This window comes from Stegostoma tigrinum, chromosome 22 (assembly GCF_030684315.1).
Source record: "Stegostoma tigrinum isolate sSteTig4 chromosome 22, sSteTig4.hap1, whole genome shotgun sequence".
NCBI lineage: Eukaryota > Metazoa > Chordata > Chondrichthyes > Orectolobiformes > Stegostomatidae > Stegostoma > Stegostoma tigrinum.
The window spans coordinates 9,557,423-9,583,365 of record NC_081375.1 but is presented as its reverse complement, the minus strand read 5'-3'; the positions used below and the strand labels follow the sequence as shown (position 1 = coordinate 9,583,365).

General features: G+C 46.9%; 1 protein-coding gene across 1 annotated transcript; it reads right to left on the bottom strand.

Moving 5' to 3' along the window:
• Positions 1-259: 259 nt before the first annotated feature.
• Positions 260-25,075, bottom strand: LOC125463711 (voltage-dependent calcium channel gamma-4 subunit-like). Its single transcript, XM_048555308.2, has 4 exons — positions 23,857-25,075; positions 4,651-4,734; positions 2,864-3,004; positions 260-902 (listed from the first exon to the last, which is right to left on the bottom strand). The coding sequence occupies exons 1-4, from the start codon at positions 24,071-24,073 to the stop codon at positions 358-360; spliced, it is 987 nt and encodes a 328-aa protein (XP_048411265.1). The 5' UTR covers positions 24,074-25,075; the 3' UTR covers positions 260-357.
• Between the last annotated feature and the right edge of the window lie 868 nt (positions 25,076-25,943).

The following is a 25,943-nucleotide window of genomic DNA, read 5'->3' as shown; positions in this document are numbered from 1 at the left end:
ATCTGGGGGAGTGGGGGTGGAGAAGGCTGTGGGGGTTGGGGTGTGGGGAGACGGTGGGATCTGGGGGAGTGGGGGTGGAGAAGGCTGTGGGGGTTGGCGTGTGGGGAGACGGTGGGACCTGGGGGAGTGGGGGTGGAGAAGGCTGTGGGAGCTGGGAGAGTGGAGGTGGAGAAGTCTGTGGGGGGTGGGGGCTGGGGGTGGAGAAGGCTGTGGGGGCTTGGGGGATGGGGAGACGGTGGAAGCTAGGTGTTAGGGAGGAGGCGATGTTGGAGCTGGGGTTTAGGGTGGGGGTTGGGGCAGTGAGGTGGGGGTGGGGATGGAAGGTGGGGAGGGGACGTCAGAGAAGCAGGCGAGTGTTCAGACTGGCGTCGTCCGCCTGTTCATGATGTTGGCTGCCAAGTCTTCCTGCAGCTCCTTCTGGAAACAGTTATGGACCTGCAGGAAGCTCTCCTCCTGCTCCGGGTGATAGCTGCCTCTGGCAGGTCCCTTAGCCGCCTCTCTGGACAAGGTGTACATGGAGATCTCGGTCAGGGGCACGACGCTACTCACTACCTTCAGCCCAGCGGCTGAGGACAGCTCCCGAGCCGGGGAAGGTTCCTCCGACCTCGAGCTGGAGCCGGATCTCCGCCGCTGGCGGTACCTGAAGCTGGACATCCTGGAGTAAGGCGAGGATGAAGTCTTTAAGCAGTGCCGGTGGGACCTGGTCCTCACCGCTTTGTTCTTGTCAATGTAAATGCTGACAGACAGCACTCCAGCCATCTCCGCCACAATAAAGGATAGCGCCCCGAAATAGAAAGACCAGCCGTAAGAATACAGGCTCTTCTTCTCATCATCGTTTTTATCCCAGGGGTCACCCGTGTTGCTGGATATGTACACGATTATCCCGATAATGTTACTCAGACCTGGAACATAAAGAGCATCAGTTAGTCACATTTGGAGGAAGGGTCACTCACATTAACTCTGATTTCTCTGCACAGATGCTGCCAGACCTGCTGAGCTCTCCCAGCAACTTCTGTTTTTGATTCTGATTTACAGAACGCGCAGCTCTTTCAGGTTTTTAAAAGAAATCAGACATTAACCGGCTCTGCAGCAGATCCCTTCAAACCTGCAAGCTCGCGGTTTTGTGAACTTGTTTTTCTTTCTGGGAATTTTAACACAGATTCGACAGATCCTGCAGCCCCCCCTGAGTTGTCACATTGCTCTCACTCTGCTTCTCTCTCTCCGCAGATGCTGCCCCCAACGGGCTACCCGCACGCCCCCCTCCCCCCAGCAATTCCCGTTTTTAACCCAGACTTCCAGCTTGCTTTTAAATAACCCGGAAAAGATGCTTGCTTGTTCCTACCATCCACTTACGGCTTTGGAATGGGAAGCTAATAGGGAAAGATCCCAAGAAAGGTCGCTAGACTCGAAACGTTACCTCTGCTTTCTCTCCACGGATTCTGCCAGATCTGTTTGAGTTTTTCCAGCAATTTCGGTTTTTGAATTTCAGAATAGGCGGTTTTTTATTTTGGGGCGCGGAGTTGGGGAATGATCATGTTGCTATCAGGAGACATTAATCGTACACGCTGTTTTATACCATCGGTGGGACTCTGTTCAATAAATTGTCTTTAATAAAACAATATGCAGTTTAATATTTCTTTCAAATGCATAAAAATTCCAATATACGAACAAGAAGAATCTATTTTCAGTGGTATGGTATGAGGTTGAATCTGTGGTACAGTTGCCACTGGAGATTGTGAGGAACCTACAGTACAAGCTCTTTGGAGACTGTGTTCGTCATGGAAGACTGTGAGGCCGCTTTAATTGCCGGTACATGTGACCACTTGTGGTTCCAGACGATGGTCTGTGTGTTTTAATGCATATTTTTGAATTGCGTGAGGAACCTGTGACGTTATAATATCTCTGCGTTGTGGCTTCTCAGGTACTAGACTGGGTGAATGACACAGCAGAGTGTGTGGTGATGAGTTCATTCTCTGTCGGGGTCGGGTTTACTCCAGAGTGAGGAATGGGGGGGGGGGGGCGGTGAGAATGAGGAGTGCGTGAGAATCAGGAGTGGGCAAATGTGAGCGTGACAGTTGGCAAAAATGAGGATTGTGCAAGAGTGAGGAGTGAGTGAGAGGAGTGGGTGTGAGGGTGAGGATGAGAGTGAGAGTTAGAGTGAGAAATGGGTGAGGGTGAGGAGTGGGTCAGAGTGTGGAGTGGGTGAGGGTGAGATCATGGAGTGGGTAAGGGTGAGAGTGTGCTGTGGGTGGGGGTGAGAGTGTGGAGTGGGTGAGGGGGTGAAGGGTGAGAGTGTGCTGTGGGTGAAGGTGTAGAGTGGGTGAGAGTGTGGAGCGGGTAAGGGTGAGAGTGTGCTGTGGGTGGGGGTGAGAGTGTGGAGTGGGTGAGGGGGTGAAGGGTGAGAGTGTGCTGTGGGTGAAGGTGTAGAGTGGGTGAGAGTGTGGAGTGGGTAAGGGTGAGAGTGTGCTGTGGGTGGGGGTAAGAGTGTGGAGTGGGTGAGGCGGTGAAGGGTAAGAGTGTGCTGTGGGTGAAGGTGCAGAGTGGGTGAGAGTGTGGAGTGGGTGAGAGTGTGGAATGGGTGATGGGCTGAAGCGGGTGAGGGTGAGAGTGTGGAGTGGGTGAGGGTGAGGAGTGGGGTGGGTGAGGTTGAGGTGATGCGTAGGTGAGTTTGCGGTGCGAGTGAGTGTGACAGGAGTGGGTGGGGGTGAAGTGTGGTGAGAGTGAGCATGGAGTGGGTCAGTTTGCAGAGTGGGTGAGGGTGAGAGTGAGGAGTGGGTGAGGGTGAGAGTGAGGAGTGGGTGAGGAGTTGGTGAGTGTGAGAGCAATGAAGAATGAATCAATCAATCACAAATGAAGCACTGACCTGCTGCTACAAACAGGATGCCTGCACTGAGGATAATGTTGGTTTTGCTGCTGTACAATTTGCTGGCTCCTACACACAGACCGGCCAGGAGCAACAGGATAGCACTGAGTATTGGGAATAAACTGGAAGCACGGACAATGCCTGAAGAGAGAATCAAACAACTTTATCACATTTTGTACCTGACGTAACTGTTTCAAAATATATTACCTTACTTTTGGGAATTCAAAAAAAACGTCAGCGTTTTACTGAATATGACTGTGTGTGTTCAGGACAGAAAGGTGTGTACCCAAAGGTAAAGATCAAGGGTGTTACAATATCTCATTACCTTGTCATTTCTGCCTGGCATGTTGAAGTAGTGACTGAGTCACCAGGATTCCAGGTTAGATCATTGATTTCTGCTGTAAGAGTGTGAGTAAGAGTGACAGTGACAGTGACAGGGGGAATGAGAGTGTGTTCATGGTGACTGAGAGTGAGCATGTGACAGTCAGTGAAAGTGTAAGATTAAAAATATAAATAGGACATTGAGTGAGACCGAGAGCATGAGTGAGAGTGAGACTGTGTGAGAGTGGGTGTGAGAATGACAGTGATTGTGGGAGAGAGAATGAGATTGAGAGAGTATAAGTGTGAGGTTGAATGTGAGAGTGAGTGGAATGAGACCATGAGTGAGACTTAGTGAGAATGTGTGTGGTGTGAGTGAGTGTAAGAGTGACAGTGTGTGAATGCATGTGACTGTGAGAGCGAGTGAGCATGAGGTGTGAGCATACAAGTGAGTATGACTGTGTGTGAGTGCAACTGTGAGTGAGTGTGAGATTGAGAATGAGGTGTGAATGTCAGAGTATGTGTGACAGTGCAAGTGAGAGCAAGCTATGAGTGTGAGGTGTGAGTTAGGTGCGAGTGTGAATGGGAATTTGAGTGAGGTTTGAATATAAGAGGGACTGAGTGGGAATGGATTGGAGGTGAGGTGGGGTGAAAGTTTGAGTGCTAGTCAGAGAGTGAGTATGAGCAAGGGTGGGGGTGTTGGTGTGTGTATGAGTGAGAGTGGGAGTGGGGCTGTGGGTGGGTGTGAGATTGGGAGTGATGGTGGCAATGAGAGAAAATCCCTAAAAAGGCTTTTGGTGCCTTTGGTTCGGTCTGAGGCTGGCATTTGGAACAGTCAATGCTCCCAGCAGTGTCCTTACCCAGTAACTCTGCTGCAGTATGGACCTGATGGATAATCAACAGATGAGAGCAGTGTCCTGGTATAGTCTCCAAGTAATCCCTGTCTAGTGTTTCCAATGAAAAATGGAACATCGGCAAAGTTATCAGACAGACAATGCTAACTATTGAATTTCCTCCCAGATTGAGTTACTGGAATAGGAGAGAGGTTGTAGGGGAATGTCTATCCCCTCAGATTTATAAAACAATCTGCTTGATCACTAAGGTGATGGTGAGATTGAGCCAAGACCAAGTGTAATCTTAATGACATTAGAAGATGGGTAATAATTTGAAAAGGGAGTGTAACCCCTAAGACAGTTTCTGTTTACAACATATATTCAATTATCAATGAAGAGGCGCTAGAGGGAATAAAGATGAACACAGGGTCTATTAACATTTGCATAGGGGCTAGGCAGGCTGTATATAGTTCATGGAAGATAGCTTGGAAGAGTTATATGAAAGTTAATGTTTGGAAGAAACAGCACACATTTCTAAATTATCTAGATTCATTGACTATTCTAGTTCAAGTCTGGCTCCAAGCTACATCGCTGATCACTTTCACATTTAGAGCATTTAGTTCCTTCAATCCTTACGTAAAAGGTATTCTGATCCCTCCTGGTCATAATCATCATCTTCAGGAAAGTAATTGATTCTGAAGCAATTCCCTCTTTGAAGTCCTGAGACAGTAAAAATCAGAAAGAAACCAGTAAGCACCAGTACAGTGACTGTTCCAACATGATCTCAGGATCCGTCAGGAAGAGTAAAACTTAATAACAGGTTAACTAGAAATATAATTGATAATTGCTGGAGTTTGTTATACATGTACTTGTCTGGGTGCCCTAATAAATTACAGTGTACTGCTGTCTCATTTTTTGCAGATCCCAGCTCGGGCTCTGAGTTTATGAATTTCACTGTTTAAGAAAAGGTGCAGTGGTTTAAATAGACAATTTAATAGCTGTGCAAGTGTTTTGTTGAAGAATACGTGATATCCTTTGTATGAAATATCTAAAACTGAACCGCCACCAAATGTATAATGGAAACCTTCTGCTCACAATGCCTTAGGAAGCAACCCATTGAAATGTTACCTCTTTTACTTGACAGAAACTGACAATGAGTCCTGCTTTCCTACTGATGGCGACTGGATAACAGAATATAAGGTTAATCTTAGGAGACTGTGTGATTCCAAAGGTAAATGATTGTGCAATCAAATAAAAAAACTCGAACTCTTTGCAAGGGAGAAACCATAGGGCATGGATCCTCAAAGTGGGGGTTGTGGGATCATGAGCTGTAATGCTGGGGCTGCAGCTTCAAGGCAGCATGAGCTGCTGTGGATCTCGATAGCATCTGGTCTCGTAGACCTTCTTTTCCATGTCCCTTGCTGCTACCTCATCCCCCTACAAGCCTGACACCAAACACAGCACCTATCCCCCCAGGTCACCATGATGTTCAAACCTCAAATAGAGTCACAGTGGAGTTTCTAAAACATAGAAACATAGAACATAGAAGCAGGAAGAGGCCATTCAGCCCTTTGAGCCTGTTTTGCCATTCATCATAATCGTGGCTGATTGTCCAGCTCAACAGCCTAATCTCACTTTCTCCCCATAATCTTTGATCCTGTTCACCCCAAGTGCTATATCTGGTCACCTCTTGAATACATTCAATGTTTAGTCATCAACTACTCCCTGTGGTAATGAATTCCACAAGGTCGCCAATCTTTGGGCGAAGAAATGTCTCCTCATCTCTGCCCTAAATTGTCTAACCCAAATCCTCATACTGTGACCCCTGGTTCAGGACCCACCATCGGGAACATTCTCTCTGCATCCACCCTGTCCAGTCCTGTTAGAATTTTATACGTGTCAATGAGATCCCCCCTCATTTGCCTGAAGTCTAGTGAAAATAACGCTAACCTGGTCAATCTCTCCTCCTACGTCAGACCCGCCATCCTCAGAATCAGCCTGGTAAACTTTTGCTGCACTCCATTGAGAGCAAAAGCATCCTTCCTAAGAATTGGAGACCAAAACTGCACATAATATTCCAGGTGTAGCCTCACCAAGGCCCAGTACAACTGCAACGACACATCCCTGCTCCCGTACTTGAAACCTTTCGCAATGAAGGCCAACATACCATTTGCCTTCTTTACTGCCTGCTGCACCTGCAGGCTTACCTTCAGCAACTGGCACACAAAGACACCCAGTTCCCACTGCCACACCCCTCTCCCAATTTTCAGCCAAACATTTGGGAGCTCTATGCTAAGGCTTTTGATAAATGGCTTTCTTTCTTGCAAGCTTTTGGGGAATTGAGTTAGTGTACATTTAACCATGGCTTGAGATAAATAACAAGCTCATTGACTCTCTGAGCTTTGCTGCTTGTTCTGACTTTGTACAGTCACTTCATCTCCATTGTGATAAAATTGAGATTTATTGCCTCAGTTGCTACTTCATTAACTCTCTTCTGACTCCAAAGTTTTGTTTGTTCTCCCTCATTCAATCTTCAGACTTTCAATGCTTAAGCTTTGTATCATATAGTCAATATTATATGGTTTACCTGTTCTTCCCTCTTATTTTTTTCTAACCTTCGGTTTTGGCCTTTCATTTGGGTCTTTTGGCACACGATTGTACTTGTTTACTTGTTAAATTGAGCACATTTTTCACAGTATCTGGATCCAGTAGGAACATACACCAACTGACAATATTTTAAAGATGTAATTAACTCTATATCTCTCAAGGATCTTCTTGCTGTGGGTTGGAACATATTTTTTCATGTAATATTCTACTTGCTTTTATTCAGAGACCATGGAAGATAATTGCAAAGGTGAATTTCATCAAATGTAACCCTTAATTTCATCCTTAAAAGAGGTTTCCCAATTGCACTACTCTGCTATTTATCTGATCTTACAACAGCCTGAGACCTCATTAAATAAAATTCAGTTTCAGAAATGACTGGCTCTGAAATTGAAGTAATAATGGCTCAAAATTGAGCTTTGCAAGGCGGTTATGTTTTGAAATGTATATTTAACTCAATTAAAAAAAGTTCATGAATTCCTCAGTTTGGAAGCATGCCAACACCAATTGCCATAGAGAGAGAAATTCAAAGAGAGACACATTTAATGATGAACATACAGACCTTGGAGTGTAGGTTCATAATCCCTCAAAAGTGGAGTCGCAGATAGATAGGGTAGTGAAGAAGGCATTTGGTATGCTTGCCTTTATTGGTCAGTGCATCGAGTGGAGGAGTTGGGAGGTCATGTTGCGGCTATGCAGAACATTGGTAGGCCACTTTTGGAATTCTTGTGCAATTCTAGTCTCCCTGCCATACAAAGGTTGTTGTAAAACTTGAAAAGGTGCTGAAAAGATTTACAAGGATGTTGCCAGAGTTGGAGGGTTTGGTACATGGGGAGCGGCTGAATAGATTGGGACTATTTTACGTGGAGAGTCAGAGGCTGAGGAATGACTTATAAAGTTTTATAAAATCAGGAGGGAGGTGGATAGATGTAAATAGTCAAAGACTTTTCCCCAAGGTAGGGGTGGTCAACACTACAGGGCACAGGTTTAAGCAAGAGGGGAATGATTTAGAAGGGACCTAAGGAGCAACTTTTTCACATGGAGGGTGGTGTGTGTATGGAATGATCTGCCAGAGGAAGTGGTAGAGGCGGGTACAATTACAACATCTAAAAGACATCTGGATGGGGAAATGAATAGGAGGGGTTTAGAGGGATATGGGCCAAATGGCATCAAACAGGACTAGATTTATTTAGGGTACCTGGTCAAACTGATCCTGTTCAGTTGGACTGAAGGAACTGTTTCCATACTGCACATCTCTATGACTCTAATAAGTCCTGCTTTCTCCCTATAACCTTTGATCCTATTTGCCCAAAGTGCTGTATCTGGTCACCCCTTGAATACCTTTTCAGAGTATAGCAGAGATAAAGAACAGCTTCTATTTGAGATACAGAACAAAAAGGGCTACTGCTATGGGAAAGCAGGATCAACTGTTTGTGTGAACCAAGGAGGACACTTATGAAAGTTCAACTGCTATTCTAAAAGGGAGCATAATAGATGGGGCTCTTGAAGATTCAAATAAAAGGAATTCATTGACGTGTGCCTTACTGGTGATGACCATATCAGGATAAACTTGAGGTGAGTGGATTGTCAAAGGGCACTGGTAGATTTGAACTGGCAAGGTGAACTAGCGAACTACGGCTGACTATTTCTGCTATGAATTTGGTATGCAGGTAGTCAGGAAGGCTAATTGGGTGCTATCCTTTATTACAAGAGGAATTTTACATAACTGTAAGGAAATCATGCTTCAGTTACAAGCAGCATTAATGAGGTCACATCTCACATGCTATGTGCAGTTTTAGTCTCCTTGTATTAAGGCTGACATAAATGAGGTAGGGACAATTTGGAGGAGGTTTACTGGAATGATACCTGGAGCAAATGGATTGTCTTATGAGGACAGATTGGACACACTGGGCTTGTTTCCACATCAGTTTAGAATGTTGGTTAATTGATTGAAGTGTTTAAGATCCTGAATGTCCTGTCAAGGTGGATGTGGAATGGATGTTTCCTCTTGTGAACTATTTTAAAATTATGGGTCATCCTTCAAGCATGAGGTAAGGATAGATTCTTTCTCTCAGAGTGTTGCGTCATTCTAGAACTCTACCGTAAAAGATGGAATTGAATATTTTTAAGGTTGAGGTGGATAAACTGTTGTTAGGCAGAGGAATCAAATGTTTTCAGGCGTGGACATGAGTATAAAGTTTGAAACAGAAACAGACCATCTTATTGAAAGGCAAAGAAGGCTCAGGGGGCTGAATGGTATTCTCTAGCTCCTAATTTTCTCCTCATACATAGATCTATCAAAAAGTCAGACTAGGTGTAAAAGTGTTTCAGAAAACATATTTCAGATGCATTAAACAATGCAAAACTTACTTTTCCCTTTAGCAGAGAATGGGATGAATAGGTAGTAATGTTTTTTTGTGGTACAAACTTGAAGAATGAAGGGCTTCATCTGTACTGTATGATTCTACAATCAAAATCTGCCTATTAATTAATGCTTAATCAATGCTCAGTTTAGGTTGTTTGTTACAGTAAAAGCCTTAAAGCACATGGTCTTGTCAACAGCTTTATTTTGAATAATTGTTTGGTCTATTATTCTCTTTTAAAAAGTTATTAGTGTCTTTGGGAAACAATAGTAACAGATTTGTGACATCAATGAAATGCTGGATTAAAGACCATGACTAAAATACAGTCCTGAGGAAGTTTCACTTCAATCATACCATACTCCAACCAGATCACCATGTCAGTGCAGGTGATCGAGACATCAATTTGTGGCAGCAATTGGTACAAGACTGTTTCGAAGAAGCCAAAGATTGAATTAGGAGGAAAGCTGACAAACCATTAGGAGATGACTGAGTTGGGAATCTGATGAATGTGCAAAGGCTGACAAACAGGATTGAAGGCGTAGCTCTGCAGTGTTTGATTCAGATTACACAATGCAAAAAGACAACATTTTCAACTAGCAAAAGGCAAATTTAGGAGGTAGTTCAGTCTGTTCTCCCTTCCAGAGATGGAAATCCTGATAGACTAACAGTGTCAAAGTTCCCACCATTTAGTCAAGGGGTTGAGGCCCAGTTATGACGGGAAAACAACAAATGCTGGAGATCACAATGGGTCAGACTGCATGCGTGGAGAGAAAGCAAGCTAATGTTTCGAGCTGAAGTTCAGCACTGATAAAAAGTCACCTAGACTCAAAACGTTAGCTTGCTCTCTCACCATGGATGCAGTTTGACCCGCTATGATCTCCAGCATTTGTTATTTTCATTACAGATTCTAGCATTTGCAGTAATTTGCTCCTACATCCAGTTATGAGGGGAGTTGCTTGGAGATGCTGTCAATGCAAATGTCCACCAGAAGTTGGTGGAAAGACTTCATTATCTTTTTTATACTTCAATTACCAAACAGTAGCTAATGAATTTGCTCGCTGAGCTGGAAGGTTAGTTTTCAGATGCTTCGTCACCATTCTAGGTAACATCATCAGTGAGCCTCCGACGAAGCGCTGGTGTTATGTCCCACTTTCTATTTCAGACTAAACGTCTGACAACTAACCTTCCAGCTCAGCGAGCAAACTCACATCCAGAACCTCAACCTGAGCTACACATCTTCTCAAAACTCGCTAGTAGCTAATGAAACTATCAGGTAATTATCAGGTGATTACTAGGAAGCCAACAGGGCAGTGAAAGGGTGCAGGTGGGGTTAGGGTTAAACTCACAATAATATTTTTAGGCTTGTTATCTTGCAAAATAGTAATTACTTTGTCTGGAGTAAGGAAAACATTGACCTTATGAAGAAACATCCTATTGTGGCTTAATCTTGCCAGGAGGCTGCAAGAAAGAACAAGTTCATGTGACATTGCATCACACCTGTGATGGTGTATACTGTGCTTCATTAGTGTCTTTCTGCCTATCCCAAACTGCAATTTGAGAAGGTGATGCTAAGCTGCTTTCCTGAATCACTGCAGTCTATGTGCTGTAGGTAGGCACGCAATGCGCTTAGGGAGGGAATTCCAGTTTATTGACACAGCAACATTGAAGAAATAGCAATGTATTTCCAAATAGGCTGATGGTCTTTGGAATCAGGTCTTTGGAATTTGGGGACTTGCTGGTGGTGGTGATCCCGTGTATCTATTATCCTTCTCCTAGATATTAGTGGTTGTGGGTTTGGGATGGTGCTGTCTAGGCTTTTGATGAATATCTGCAGTATATTTTGTATTTAGTACACATGGGTACACACTGCTGTAACTAAGTGCTGATGGTGGAGGGAGTGAATGTTGTGGATGTGGTGCCAATTAAGTGGGCTGCTGTGCCTTGCATAGAATCCCCACAGTGCAGAAAGAGGCCATTCATCACATGCATCTGCTCTGACCCCTGAAGAGCATCCTACCCAGACCCAAACACCAACTCTATCCCCGTAACCCTGCATTTAATGTAGCTAATCCACCTAGCCTGCACATCCCTGGACACTATGGGGCAATTTAGCATGGCCAACCCACCTAACTGGTGCATCTTTGGACTGTGGAAAGAAACCAAAACACCCGAAGAAAACCCATACATACACAATGATAACATGTAAACTCTACTCAGACAGCCTCCCAAGGTTGGAATTGAACACAACGTGGATGCTAACCACTGAACCACCGTGCTGTCATGGTGTCAAGCTTCTGGAGTGTTGCTGGAGCTGCACGCATCCAGGCAAGTGGGGAGTATTCCACCACACTCCTGACAGTGCACTATAGTTGGGCAGTAAAGCTGTGGTATTCCTCGCCTCTACCCTGCTCTGGGAATCATAGTATTTATATCACTAGTCAAGTTAGGTTGATTAATAGCATCTCCCAGGATATTGATAATGCAGGAAATTCAATGATGAATGATGAATTGTGAGGGATTCACAACTGAATGTCACTCTTTTCATGTTCACCATTCGATGTTGTTCAGGTTTTGATAAATTGGTTTGTGGTTAGATTGTCTCTAGTTAAAAATGGTCATTGCCTGGCATTTGAGTGGTACAAATGTTACTTGCCACTTTTCGCCCAAACCTGGATATTGTCTACATCTTTCTACATGTGAACATGGACTGTTTCAGTATTTAAGAAGTCATGAACGATGCTGAATATTGTGCAGTCATTGGCGAACATTCCCACTTCTGACCTTATGGTGAAGGAAAAATCATTGATGAGGCAAATGGAGATCTTTTGGCAAAGGACCCTACCCTGAGTAATTCCTGTAGAGATGTCCTGAGGCTGAAATGACTGACCTCCAACAACCATGCCCATCTTCCTATGAGCCAGGTATGGCTCTAACTAGCAGAGAGATTTCCCTCTGATTCTCACTGACTCCAGTTTTGCTCAGGCTCCTTGATGCCTTGATGTCAAGGGCAGTCACTGTCATCTAGTTCAAGTCCCACTTATCCCGGAGATATGTCATAGTATCTCCGAACAGGTTGCTTAAAATAATTATCACAGAGTCAGATTTAATCCTTAATACCACAGTCAGGAGGGAGGAGTCACCAACAGATACTTGAAGGTCCAGGATTGCTGACACAATCTACAGTTAAAACTGGAGGCATCCAGAATGTGTGTGCGTGTGTGTGTGTGTGTGTGTGTGTGTGTGTGTGTGTGTGTGTGTGTGTGTGTGTGTGTGTGTGTGTGTGTGTGTGTGTGTGGAGAGAGCATGAATGGGGGGTAAATCTACACTTTTTCACAAATTAAAGATAATTAAAGATAACTAGCTCTGCTAAGTCGTTATGCTATAGTCATATTTTGATGCCTTTTTAGTAACTCTGTGTTCTGTCTCCCAGCTACTTCGGTTTTATTGGTGAGTAATACTATGTTGTAACCATCTTGGTTTCTTTGCAATCCAGATTCCAGAAGCATGCTATTTCATTGTTAAACTATTTTCTTTCACACACATCTTTTAATAGAATTGTCTTACATGAAACAGGTCAAATAAAAACACAGGAAGTGTACAGCCCAGAACTTTCTCTTTTTTGCATTCCACAACCACTCCCCCCTTTCAATTGCTTTCTCAGAAGTACAGTTCCACAGGTGATTTGTATTTACTTGTGTGTTGGATAAGCAGAATTTATTTTAAAAACAGATTGTTACCAGGTTTCATAGGGTTGGGATGATCTTATGCTTGATCCTAATTCTATTTCATTGTCTCTGTCACACAACTGCCGGGTGATTGCTCAAGCATTGCATATTAGTCTGTTCTAGAACCCGTGGTGCTGGGGCTAGTGCATTAACCTGGGCAGAGGATTGGCTAACAAATCAAAGACAGAGAGAAAGGAGACACTTTCAGGATTTTGCCCTGTAAGTATTAATCACTTGGATGAAGGAAATTAATGTGCCGTGCTATTATCATGTTTACTGATGGCATTGAAACAGGTGGGAAGACAAGAAGTGAAAATGACACATGGAGTCTGCACAGGGTTATAGATAGGTTACATAAGTGGGCAAAAAATTTAGCAGAGGAATAAAATGTGGGAAAATGTGAGGTTATGCACTTTGGCAAAAATAATAAAACAGCTGAATATTTATTTAAATTGAGAAACACTGCAGAAAACAGCAGCACGGAGGATTTGGAAGTTCTCATGCAGGAATTGCTGAAAGCTAGCATCCAAGTTTAGCAGGTAATGGTGAAGGCAAAAGAAATGTTACCTTTCATTTCAAAGGACATAAAGCATAAAAATAACAAATACTGCTAAGATTACACAAGGCACTGGTTAGACCACGGGAATATTGTGAATAGTTTTCCCCCGCTTCACTAAGGGAAAATGTACTGGCATTGAAGGCAATCCAGAGAAAATTCACTAGATTAATCCTGGGTTTGGTCGGGTTCTTCCTCATGAGTGGAGGTTGAGTAGATTGGGTCTGTACTCGCTAGAGTTTAGGAGAATGGGAGGACACCCCTTGAAACATATAAGATTCTTAGGGGACTTAATAGTGTAGATGCTGAGAGGTTGTTTCCAATTGTGGGCAGCCTAGAACAAAGGGTGTAATTTCAGACTAAGCGGTCACCCATTTAAGATAGAGATTAGCAGGAATTTCTTCTCTCAGAGGGTAGTTAATGTATGGAATTGTTGTAGATGTGGGATGTTATAAATATTCAAGGTTGACATAGATATAGCCTTAATCAGTAGGAATCAATAATTAGGAAGATAAGGTAGAAGAACAGAGTTGAGGATGATCACATCAACCATGATCTCATTGGATGGTGGAGCAGACTTGGAGGTTGAATGGTTGGGCTGAATGGTTCGTTGCTGGTCTTTTATCTTAAGGTCTAATGGTCACACACATTCAGATCCTTTAGGATTCACTGAAGAGTACATTGCTTTGATTGCTGAGCTAAGTGCCTCCCTGCTGACCTCAGCAGCTTTGGCAGTCTCCCAGATGCAAGTCTCCTGATATGACACAGCTGACCACCGAAGCCTTGAGACTTCCTGGACAGGCTGGTTCTGTCCCAACATTACAAACAGTGCATGATGTGCATCCTGGAGTGCTTTCTTTTACATGGTTGACTGTTACCATCAATTTTGTGCAATACAGACTAATTGTCCTCAGCATTTATTAAGGGGAATTAAACAGAATTGAAAACGTCAAATGAATGTTAAACCAACTTTTTAATGTAGATATGGACATGAGAATTTATAATGAGAAAAGTCAATAGGAAATAAAAGGCGTAAGATTTTTCAGTATGTGATGGTGTTATAGTGAAATAGCAATGTATCCTGAGATTTAGACCTGCAAAGAAAATGGATTGTTAGAAGGAATACAGGAGCTGCCCTCCAGAGAGCCCTAGGTAGCTGGAAGATAGAAAGCTGAGACAGTATACTGCTAATACAGGCAGGAGAATATGCATGTGGAGTGCCAATTTTTAAATCAGCATTTTTTTAGTATCTGCAAAATTTTGTTATATTAACCATACAAATGATCCTTCTCATATATTCTGCAATAGCAGACATAGATCCAAATTACGATCCTTATAAGGTCATACAATCATAGAACATGGAAACAGACCCTTCAGTCCAACTCATCCACACAGACCAAGTTTTGCAAACTAAACTAATTCCACTTGCCTGCATTTGGCCCATATCCCTCTAAATCTTTGCTATTCATGTACCTATCCCAATGTCTTTTAAATGTTCTAACTGTGCCTACATTGACCACTTCCTCTGGCAGTTCATGTCACATATGAACCACCTTCTGCATGAAAAATTTGCCCCGCAAGTCCCTTTTAAATGTTTCTTCTCTCACCTTAAAAATATACCCTCTAGTTTTGAACTCACCTACCCCAGGAAAAAGGGCTTTTCTGTTCACCTAATTTATGCCCCTCATGATTTACAAATTCCTAAAATTTAGGAATTGTAAATTATAAAGGTCAGCCTCCTATGCTCCAATGAAAACATTCGCAGGCTAACCAGCCCATTCTTATAACTCAAACGCTGCATCCCAGCAACATCCTGGTAACTCTTTTCCAAACCCTCTCCAATTGAATAATACCCTTCCTATAGCAGGGTGGCCAGAACTGCACACAGTACTCCAAAATTGGCCTCACCAACGCCCTGTACAACCTCAACATGGTGTCCTAACTCCTATAATCAAAGATACGAGCAAGCATGCTAAACACCTTCTTAATTACCCTATCAATATGTGATGCCAACTTCAAACTACCCAAAGACCAGCCACTAACTGTACAATTCCTGCCCCTGTTTGTTTTACCAAAACACAATACCTCATATTTATTCAAATTAAACTCCATTGACCACTCTGCAGCCCATTGGCTAAAACAATCAAGACCTCTTTGTAATCTTAGCCAACATTCTTTACTAGGATAACAAGGTGTAGAGCTGGATGAACACAGCAGACCAAGCAGCATCAGAGGAGCAGGAAGGCTGATGTTTTGGGCCTAGACCCTTCTTCAGAAAGACCTAAAGAAAAACCTTCTTTACTGTTGACCATACCACCACTTTTGAAGTCATCTGCAAATTTACTAATCATGCCTCCTATACGCTCATCCAAATTATTTTTATAAATGACAAACAAAAGTGGGGCCAGCATTGCTGTGGAACATCACTGCCACAGGTCTCCAGTACCAAAATCAACCCTCCACCAACACCCTCTGGCTCCTACCATCAAGCTACTTTTAACTTCTATCTCTGCAAGCATAAACCTATTTCCCATCCACACTTCACACTCACTGGCTTCGTTTAGGGCTTAAAGGAGTCAGGTATGTACCAATACAATGTCATGCATTTCCATTAAATTCCCAAGTGTGAAGCAAGAGGGACCAATCAAGGAAAGTTCTTAGAATTACTGCATTGTGTTTGAGGGGTTAAGTTACCAAATACACTTACAATAATTTATGCACAAGAGAAGAGTTGTGTGATCCAGTTGTTAAACAATTTAGCTTCACAAACATATGCCTGTGATGAAAGTAAGAACTGGAGTTGGAGAATTTCAATGTTGAAAGAAAAGGAGTTAAGCCTACGCATGAGGTGTGAATTGCCAACTTGTTAGTGAGAAATTCATTTTACTGGCCTGTTAATGCTGGTTCCTCACCCAATCTCAGTGGAACCCAAAATATCAAGACTGCATTCTCATAGGATCACAGAGTGATAAAGCACAGAAGGAAGCCATTTGGCCATTTTCACATGTTAGATATTTCATTGAACTATCAAAATAATCCCATCTCCGTGTTCTTCTGCAAAAGACCGGCCAATATGTTCCATTCAAATGTTAATCCAATTTCCCTTTAAAATTACTGTCACATTTGTCTTCATCGATCTTTCAAGTCATGTGTCCCAGATCACAACTCACTCTGTCAAAAGTATTTTCTCAGGTCAACTCTTCTTGTTTTTGCAAATTACCTTAAATGTCTGGTTATCAACATCCCAGCCATTGGAAATCAGTCCTCTTTGCTTCCTCTATCTAAATGCCTCTCTCTTCTAAGGAGGACAATCTCAGCTTCTCCAAAGTATCCACGTTATTGTCAATCCTCATTCCTGAAATGATTCTAAGTTTCTTCTGCACCCTTTGAAACTCTTGATGGCCTTGCTCATGTATGGTGCTCAAAACGGAACATAATACTCCAGCTGAGGCTGCCTAGTAATTAATGGAGATTTAGCACGACATCTCTGTTTTCAGGTGTTATGTCTCTAACAGTAATATCAAGAATCTAACGCAGAAGCAACATACTGTGGATGCCGAAAATCCTGGAAATACTCAACATGTCTGGCAGCAGCTATAGAGAGAAACAGAGTTAACATTTCAGGCCTGTGACCTGCCATCAGAACTGGGAAAAGTTGAACATGTAGTAGATTTTAAACAAATGGAAAGAGTGGGAAAAAGAACAAAATAAGAGTAGAAGGTGGAGGGATTGAATGACAGAAGGTTGATGGTAATGTGAAAAATGAATAAATAAAAGGCGGATGGGTTGAGTGGAGATGTGAGTGGCAGAATCATTTATAGATGATGCACAAAAGCAAAACTAAAAGGGAAATGAGAGGAAAAAAAACAACAAAGATAATGGAAATCAAATTGGAACAGAAATTATGAGCTAAAGTTGTTGAATTCAGTGGTGAAGTAAGAAGGTGGTAAAATGCCTGATCAAAAGATGAGATGCTGTTTCTTGAGCTTCTGTTGAGCTTTATTTGAAAAGTACAACAGGCTGAGGACTGAGAGGTTTGAGTGACGGCAAGGAAAGGAATTGCATTAAAATGTGATTAGGAACTTAGTGTCATGCTTGATAACATAAGGGAGTTGTCAAACAAAGTGATCACATCCGATGGAAAGGAGACTCCACTATGAATGCCACATACAGCACAGAAAGTGATTGTGAACTATTTTGAAGAATGGTCACTGGACTTGAAACATTAACTTTGTTTTTTCTACAAGATGCTGCTAGACCTGTGATTTTTGTTGTTTGCTTGTTTCAGATCTCCAGAAAATCTGCAGTTCTTTTATAACCTGAAATATTAACTGTTTCTCCTGTACAGATGTTGCCAGGGAAGCCAAGAATCCACTATTTCTTTTAAATGTTTTCCACCTTTGATGTATAGGTATGTTGTATGCATATACACCCTCAGGTCTCTCTGTTTAAAATTGAACCACTTACTAAATTGCGTTTCCTCATTCTTTTCATGATCATAAATCACTTTACACTTGCTTGCATTCACTCAGGTCTGCCTGTTCTAGCATTTTTGTCTATGGTCTCCTGAAGTCAGTTACTCCTCACCTCACTGGCACACTTACAATTTTCAGATTGAATTTATGCATAAGTGCTGTACACCCAGGTCCAGAATAGTTATACCTGAAAGAGTATTGCTCCATGCACCAAACCCTGGCAAACTTCATTGTTTCTTCCTTTCAGTTAGCAAACCAACCATTCACCACTACTCACTGGTTTTGATTTTAGCCATTCCGTACAATGCCCTCCCTTTAACCCCATAGGCTTTTATTTTGACACTGCAAGTCCATTATGAGTTAGCCTTATCAAATACCTATTCAAAATCAGAGTAAACTGCATCACAGCAGAGAGATGGTGACGTAATGATACTATAACTGGATGAATAATGAAAAGGTGCAGGCTAATGCTGATGCTGGAGGAATATGGGTGCAGGCTTGGTCTACTCGCACTCTGATTTCCAATATTTTCTAAATCCTATGACAACAGCTGGTGGAATTTGAATTTTAAAATTATTATCAGTGATGGTGACCATCATCATCATTTTTGTTAAAAACCCATCGGGTTCACTAATGTCCTTTAGGGAAGGAGTCTACCTCCCTTACCTGGTCTGGCCTGCATGTGGCTCCAGACCCAAAGCAATGCAATTGGCTCTTAGTTGAAGGGTGATTAGGGATGGGCAACAAATGTTCACCATGGTGTATGATGCCCACATCCTGTGAAAGAATAGAGTGAGAAAAATTGCAACCATCCCTTTTACTTTATTGAAAGACTCAGTCAGTTGTGAACAATGAATGTTGGTAGGGTTTGAGAAAATGGAACTTACCATCTACAGAGTGTTCTTGGTGGCTGTGACACTGACAGCTCAGGTTGGTTTTAGCAGCTGGTATTGCAATTCACGGGCACACCGTCTGTTTGTTTAACTGAAGGTTTATCTTTGGTGAGGCAGAATCACAGAGCTAGAGGACAAAGCCTTTCTGGTCATCCTGCCTGTCCTATCTTTCGAAAAAAAAAGAAGCCTGGGCATTCCCTTCCTTTCTTTTCCTGCTAATGGTGCCTTTACAACAACATCTCCTATTCTTGGAAGTGATTCTTGATTCTGCTTCCAACAGCAAGTCAGACAATGTGTTCCAGATTCTAACACTCTGATTTAAATCAATCTCCTCAACTTTCCTCCAAATTTTGTTGTTATTTTAACGGGCAAGTGTTGTGTATAACCCAGCTTGGTGTATGCATTATTGTACAATTACAACAAATTAATTAAGCCATTGAAAATTGAACTGCAATACAGAGATTAAGGGTTAGAAAAAGATCCCTGTAACTTTAATGGTATTTTCTGGAGAGTTATACAAATCTGTGTGTTGGCTCTGGTTGGAAATCGGTTTATGGGTTTATCTTTATTTTTCCTGGAGAAGGAGCTGCAGAAAAGCCCTGTACCTTACAGCAAAGTCTGACCTGATTCCTGTGCTGTTGGGGTCAAGTGGAAACCTGGTTTTGCAAACGGTGGAAGTTGCTGCAAAGCGCAGTTACTCGCGAACAAACGAGTACGCCTGTGCCTTGCCCTCTCAGTCAGATTCACTCGCAAAGAGGGGATCGCTACTGTGGGATCTCCCCCGGCAAGAACTGGCGCCTTCTGGAGCTCTAAGCGATTCCAGTGTAAACCTGCAAGCTCTGATCTCCAATATCTCTGAATGGGTCAGTGGGCATGTGACTGGCGGGAGGTAGCAGGGCTCCGGTGTGGAGCTGGGGCTGAGATTCAGGGTAACAAGGTGTGGAGCTGGACGAACACAGCAGGCCAAGCAGCATCTTAGGAGCAGGAAAGCTGACGTTTCGGGCCTCGACCCTTCAGCAGAAAGGACCTAGATTGGGTGAAAGGCCGGATAGCCTGGCATACATGGTGGGTGTAAGCCCAAGGTGTGAAATGCCGCCTAGGATTGGTGCCAGTCTGCCTGGTCCCGGACTGGTCAATACTCCGAGAGAGCATGGAAGGGTACAAACAGCGAGAGAGCTGTTTGTTTACGAGGTGATATCAAGAACTGAACATTTCCCAACTGCATATCTGATCCTCCACTGAACAACCCTATCACTGCCCCAGTCCCCAGTGCCATCAAAAGCTGCTAATCCACCCAAAATGATATCACATGGACGCCCTTCTGGTGATTCAATACACACAGGAATCTAGGAATACTGAGCGGGAAATATCTAACGAAAACAAGAGATAGAGACAAGAGTTCACGTTATGGGTCCAGTGATCTTTCTTCAGAACGGCCCCACGGATGCTGTCAGACCTGCTGACGTTTTCCAGCAATTTGTTTTTGATTTCCAGCATCCACAGTTTTTGTTTGTTTTTCGGAAAATTTGGGGGTTGGGGGTCACAAGATCCTGCGAGCACAGTCAGCGCGTGGAGGAGAAAGGACGGCAGCAGTTTGGGGCTGGTTCGGAAGCTTTTCTTCATTTTGTTTATAATAACGTGAATAAGTATTGCAACACCTTTACGACATCAACTGTCAAGATAAAATACTTCGGGAATTCAGGACGAAGTCATAGGAGATGGAATTGTCGAAGTGCGTCCCACAGGCAGGAGCTGAGGGGAACGGCTGTCACTCTGAAGGGGAGTTGGAGACAAACAGGAGGAACAGAGGGTAATGCTAACGGGTTATGTGAAGCAGAATCGGAGGGAAGTCTCAATCAACAGCCGCAGCTGTTAGCATTGGCCAAAGTGAGCCTAATCTGTTGATTCCGGGCTCTAATTGTTTCGAAGACAAAGAGCGGAGGTACAGCATTTAGGTCCACTTAGTGACAAAGGAGTGTATCCCGCCTTTGAGGAGTCTTACATAAACTGATTTCATAAGCAAACGCCTTTAGCTGCGTTGGGGCTGGCCGAGCACATGATGTGACTCTGAGCGGGCACACTGACTGTCTTCTGTAATAACACACAGACAAACGCTCGGATCCCGAGCGCTCTCTCTCTCTCCCTATAGACCGAGGAAGGAAAAAAAACCGCCAGGAACAAACAACAGGGGGTGGGGGGGTGTAGGGGTGGGGGGTGTGTGTAGGGGTGGGGGGTGTGTGTAGGGGTGGGGGGGTGGGGGTGTGTGTAGGGGTGGGGGGGTGTAGGGGTGGGGGGGGTTGGTGTGTTTAGAGGTGGGGGTTTGGTGTGTGTAGGGGTGGGGGGTTGATGTAGGGGTGGGGGGTTGGTGTGTGTAGGGGTGGGGGGGTTGGTGTGTGTAGGGGTGGGGGGTGTGTAGGGGTGGGGGGGTGTGTAGGGGTGGGGGGTGTGTAGGGGTGGGGGGGTGTGTGTAGGGTGGGGGGTGTGTGTTGGTGGTGGGGGGTGTGTAGGGGAGGTGTGTAGGGGTGGGGGGCTGTGGGGGTGTGTAGGGGGTGGGAAAGGGAGTGGGGTGTGTAGGGGGGGGTGTGGGGTGTGTAGGGGGGTGTGCGGGGGTGGGAAATGGGGTGGGGGGTGTAGGAGTGGGGGTAAAAGTGGGTGGGGGGTGTAGGGGTGGAGGGGAAAGGGGGTGGGGAGTTGGTGTGTGTAGGGGTGGGGGGTGGTGTGTGTAGGGGTGGGGATGTGTAGGGGTGGGGGTGTGTAGGGGTGGGGGTTTGGTGTAGGGGTGGGGAGTTGGTGTGTGTAGGGGTGGGGGGTTGGTGTAGGGGTGGGGGTTTGGTGTAGGGGTGGGGGGGTTGGTGTGTGTAGGGGTGGGGGGGTTGGTGTGTGTAGGGGTGGGGGTTTGGTGTGTGTAGGGGTGGGGGGTTGATGTAGGGGTGGGGGGTTGATGTAGGGGTGGGGGGTTGGTGTGTGTAGGGGTGGGGGTGTGTGTGTAGGGGTGGGGGTGTGTGTGTAGGGGTGGGGGGTGTGTGTAGGGGTGGGGGGTGTGTGTAGGGGTGGGGTGTGTGTGTAGGGGTGGGGGGTTGGTGTGTGTAGGGGTGGGGGGTTGGTGTGTGTAGGGGTGGGGGGTTGGTGTGTGTAGGCGTGGGGGTGTGTGTGTAGGGGTGGGGGTGTGTGTGTAGGGGTGGGGGATGTGTGTGGAGGGGTGGGGGGTTTGTGTGTAGGGGTGGGGGTGTGTAGGGGTGGGGGGGTGTGTAGGGCTGGGGGGGTGTGTGTAGGGTGGGGGGTGGGGAGGTGTGTGGGGGTGGGAGTGTGTGTAGGGGGGTGTGTGTAGGGGTGGGGGTGTGTAGGGGTGGGGGTGTGTGGGGGTGGGAAAGGGGGTGGAGTGTGGGGGTGTGTAGGGGGTGGGAAAGGGGGTGGGGTGTGGGAGTGTGTAGGGGGGTGGGAAAGGGGGTCGGGGGAAAAGGGGGATGGGGGTCTAGGGGTAGGGGGAAAAGGGGGTGGGGGGTCTAGGGGTAGGGGGAAGGGTTTGAGGTGGGGTGTGTAGAGGTGGGGGGAAGGTGTTGGGGTGGGGTGGGAAAGGGGGTGGGGGGGAAGGGGTTGGGGTGGGGTGGGAAAGGGGTTGGGGGTGTGGGGGTGTAGGGGAAGGGGTTGGGGTTGGGGTGGGGTGGGAAAGGGGGTTGGGAGGGTGTAGGGGTGGCGGGAAGGGGTTGGGGTGGGATGGTGTAGGGGTGGGGGAAAGGGGGTGGGGTGGTGTAGGGTTGGGGGCAAAGGGGGTGGGTGGTGTAGGGGTGGGGTGAAAGGGGGTGGGTGGTGAAGGGGGTTTGGGTGTAGGGGGTGTGGGTGTAGGGGGTGTGGGGGTGCGGGGGGTGGGGGGTGAAGGGAGTGTGGGGGTGTGAGGGTGGGGGGTGAAGGGGGTGCGGTGGGTGGGGGGTGCGGGGGGTGAAGGGGGTAGGGGTGGGGGTGAAGGGGGTGGGTGTGAAGGGGGTGGGGGGTGGGAGTGTGTAGGGGGGTGGGAAAGGGGGTGGGTGGTGTAGGGGTGGGGGCTAGGTGTTGGGGAGGGGTGGGAAAGGGGGTGGGGCGTGTAGGGGTGGGGGGAAGGGGTGGGGGGAAGGGGTTGGGGGTGTAGGGGCGGGGGGAAGGTGTTGGGGTGGGGTGGGAAAGGGGGTGGGGTGTGTAGGGGTGGGGGGGAAGGGGTTGGCGTGGGGTGGGAAAGGGGTTGGAGTGGGGTGGGAAAGGGGTTGGGTGGTGTAGGGGTGGGGGGTAGGGGTTGGGGTGGGGTGGGAAAGGGGTTGGGGGTGTAGGGGTGGGGGAAAGGGGGTGGGGTGGTGTAGGGTTGGGGTGGTGTAGGGGTGGGGTGAAGGGGGTGGGTGGTGATGGGGGTGTGGGTGTAGGGGGTGAAGGGGGTGCGGGGGGTGGGGGGGTAAAGGGGGTGCGGGGGTGAAGGGGGTGCGGGGGGTGGGGGGGTGAAGGGGGTGCGGGGGGTGGGGGGGTGCGGGGGGTGGGGGGGTGCGGGGGTGCGGGGGGTGGGGGGCCGGGGGGTGAAGGGGGTGGGGGTGAAGGGGTGAAGGGGTGTAGGGGGTGGAGGGTGTAGGGGTGGGGGTGGTGGGTGGAAGGGGTTGGGGTGGGGGGAATGGGGTGGGGGTGGGTTGGGGTGTGGGGAAGGGGTTGGGGTGGGGTGGGGTGGGGTGGGAAAGGGGGTGGGGGGTGTAGGGGTGGGGGGAAGGGGGTCGGGGGGTTGGTAGCCGTAGGGAGAGGAGAGGAGGAGGCCGGAGAGCGGCGTACGCGCGGAGCCGTGAACAACCCACCCGGAAAAATGGCAAAACCCGTTCTATTCAAACGCCTCGCCTCCCCAGTCCCTGGAAAAGTCTGCTTTCAGTTTGACAACTTCGTCCCCTTAATCCTCAGGTAGGAAGAGAGTTCTGAAGAAACTCGCTGAGTTTGGATGTGCGCCTCTCTGTGAATTCCTGGCGTGTGTGTAATTCCGTGTATATTGGGGTGAATCTTGTCAAAGCAGACAATCTGGACTAAATGACCAGTCCTGCCCCACCCCCGGGCTCCCGGGATGGACACACACACACACACACACACACACACACACACACACACACAAGTTCACAAATCAGGTTTTGCACCAGGGTCAGTCCAGTTCGTGCATTTTTATTCCCCCACCCCACCCCACACCCAGCCCGAGAGAACCGCCAGGTGAATATGTTCAATGAAACACACTACCTTCAACACAGCAAACCCTCCAGAGCCCCGAGTGAATCATCGAGCCTTTCTCCTTCTTCACTTCGTTCTCCTCGCCGGTGCTGTTGGTGCTGTTACAGATATAAGCCCGGGAGTGGAGCCAGTAATCCGTGCCGATCGCTATACTCATCAGGCTGAAAGCTGCGAAAGCGCCCATGATGGTGAACAGCATCTGTACGCCGGGGTCACACCAGCCCATGGTGTCTCATAGCCCGGCCAGCGAGAGGCGGGGAGACCGAGAGAAGCGGCGGATTCCCCTGGCAGGCCCCCAGAACTCCCCAAGGCCGGCCCTAGGGGAACGGGCAGCTCTGCCGGGCCACATCCCGCTCCACCCCGCTTCCCATCTGGCCTGGGGCTGCCTGCTCTCTTACCGCACCAAACCCCGAACCCCTTCCTCCTCCTGCCTCTGTCCCGGGCTGGGCTTACTCTCCGGGACCGCGGCCCCTCCGGCAGAACCGAGCCATTGGAAAGGAGCAACGCTGCTTCAAACTTCGATGTCCTGCATTCGTTCCGCTTCACAGCTCCGTTTCCTGTTGCTCCTTGTCTCACTCACCGAGCCTCCTGGTGCTTCTGAGGAAGAGGAGGGGGGGGGGGAGGCAATGTGACGGCGAGAGACAGAGGGAGGGGGTCTGTAATGAGAATTCAAAAGAGGCTCGGCGAGCCACTGCCTCCTGTATCTGCTCCTCACTGTCTCCTTTGTACGTGAGCTAAACAGCAAACCTCACTGAGAGATCCCAGCGCCAGCTCCTTCAGCCGCTGCTCAGCATCTCCCGAGTTCTCTAGTGTGGCTCTGACATTTCCAGGGTTTCTTTTAGGCAGCCGCTGCCCGGTCAGGAGTCGTGCCCAGTGGCATCGCGGAGTACCAACATCGAGTGAAAAAAACGACCTAAATCCGCGTTTGCAAGGGACGCGTGTTTGTTTTGGAATGTGGAGCTTTTAGTTCAGATTGGAGTTTGAAGGGAGAGCATTCTGAAAGGAGGTGTACTGGAAAAACTGCCCGGTTCTATGAAGCAGCCAACATCATCCCGATGGGCCGAATGCCCACCTCCTCTTCATTCTGTCTTGGAGATACCGGAATAAGGGGCAAATTTGTTGCTGAAACTGCAAAACTCACCCACACAGGGACTCAGCATCCCATTGGAAAAAGTGTGGGTGGACTGGGAGTCACTGCTCAGTCAGAGGGAGGGCTGGTCCTCGGAGGGACCCTTCCACAATAGGAATAGGGATGGTTCCGCATTTGTTCCTACCGACACGAAGACTGTTACCCACCCCCAAACGCCCCCAGGCGGAATTGATCGGGAATGGCTTCTCCTCAGTCCCGCCGCCCACAACCTTCCCCTTTCTCTATATATCCACCCGGCCTCTGAGGGTCCGTATGCTCACAGCCGGGCCTCCGCTGGTGCCCAGTCACCAGTTCTTCAAAGCTCCTGCTACACCCCCAGCGTCCAAGACCCCACATGCCATCCTCAGTAATTCATCCTGAGGCGAATAATCGAGATGGTATGGAAGAAGAAAGCTGCGGAGAAGGGAGTCAAGTGCTGATAGGGTTAGATATGGGGAGCGGAGAAAGGGGGTGAGTCAGCAGCATGGGGGCTTTGGGCCGAAGGGTCACTCTGCGAGCTGAATATCCCGTGTCGCCTTGTATTTGGTGAGGAGTGGGTAGGGAGTTTAACTTTCCATATTCCTGAGCGTTTCCTCGTTTAAGAAACAAACATTGCGTTTGATTTAGTAAAACAAAGAACCGCGGATGCGAAGGACCTGAAAAAAAAACAGAAATCGCTGGGGGTAACTCAGCATCTGTGGCGAGAGAGTCACAAGAGTTAACGTTTCGAGTCTGGTGTGAATCTTCGATAGAAACCTGCTGAGTTTCTCCAGCAATTTCTGATCATGTTTGATTTTGAGATGGTATTGAAGAAGAAAGCTGTGGAGAGGGGAGTCAGGTGCTGATAAGATTAGACATGGGGAGCGGAGAAAGGGGGTGAGTCAGCAGTATGGGCGCTTTGGGCCGAAGGGATGTATTTGTTGCGGCTGCGCTGGCGCTCGGGATTTGGATCGTGGGGTAGATGAGC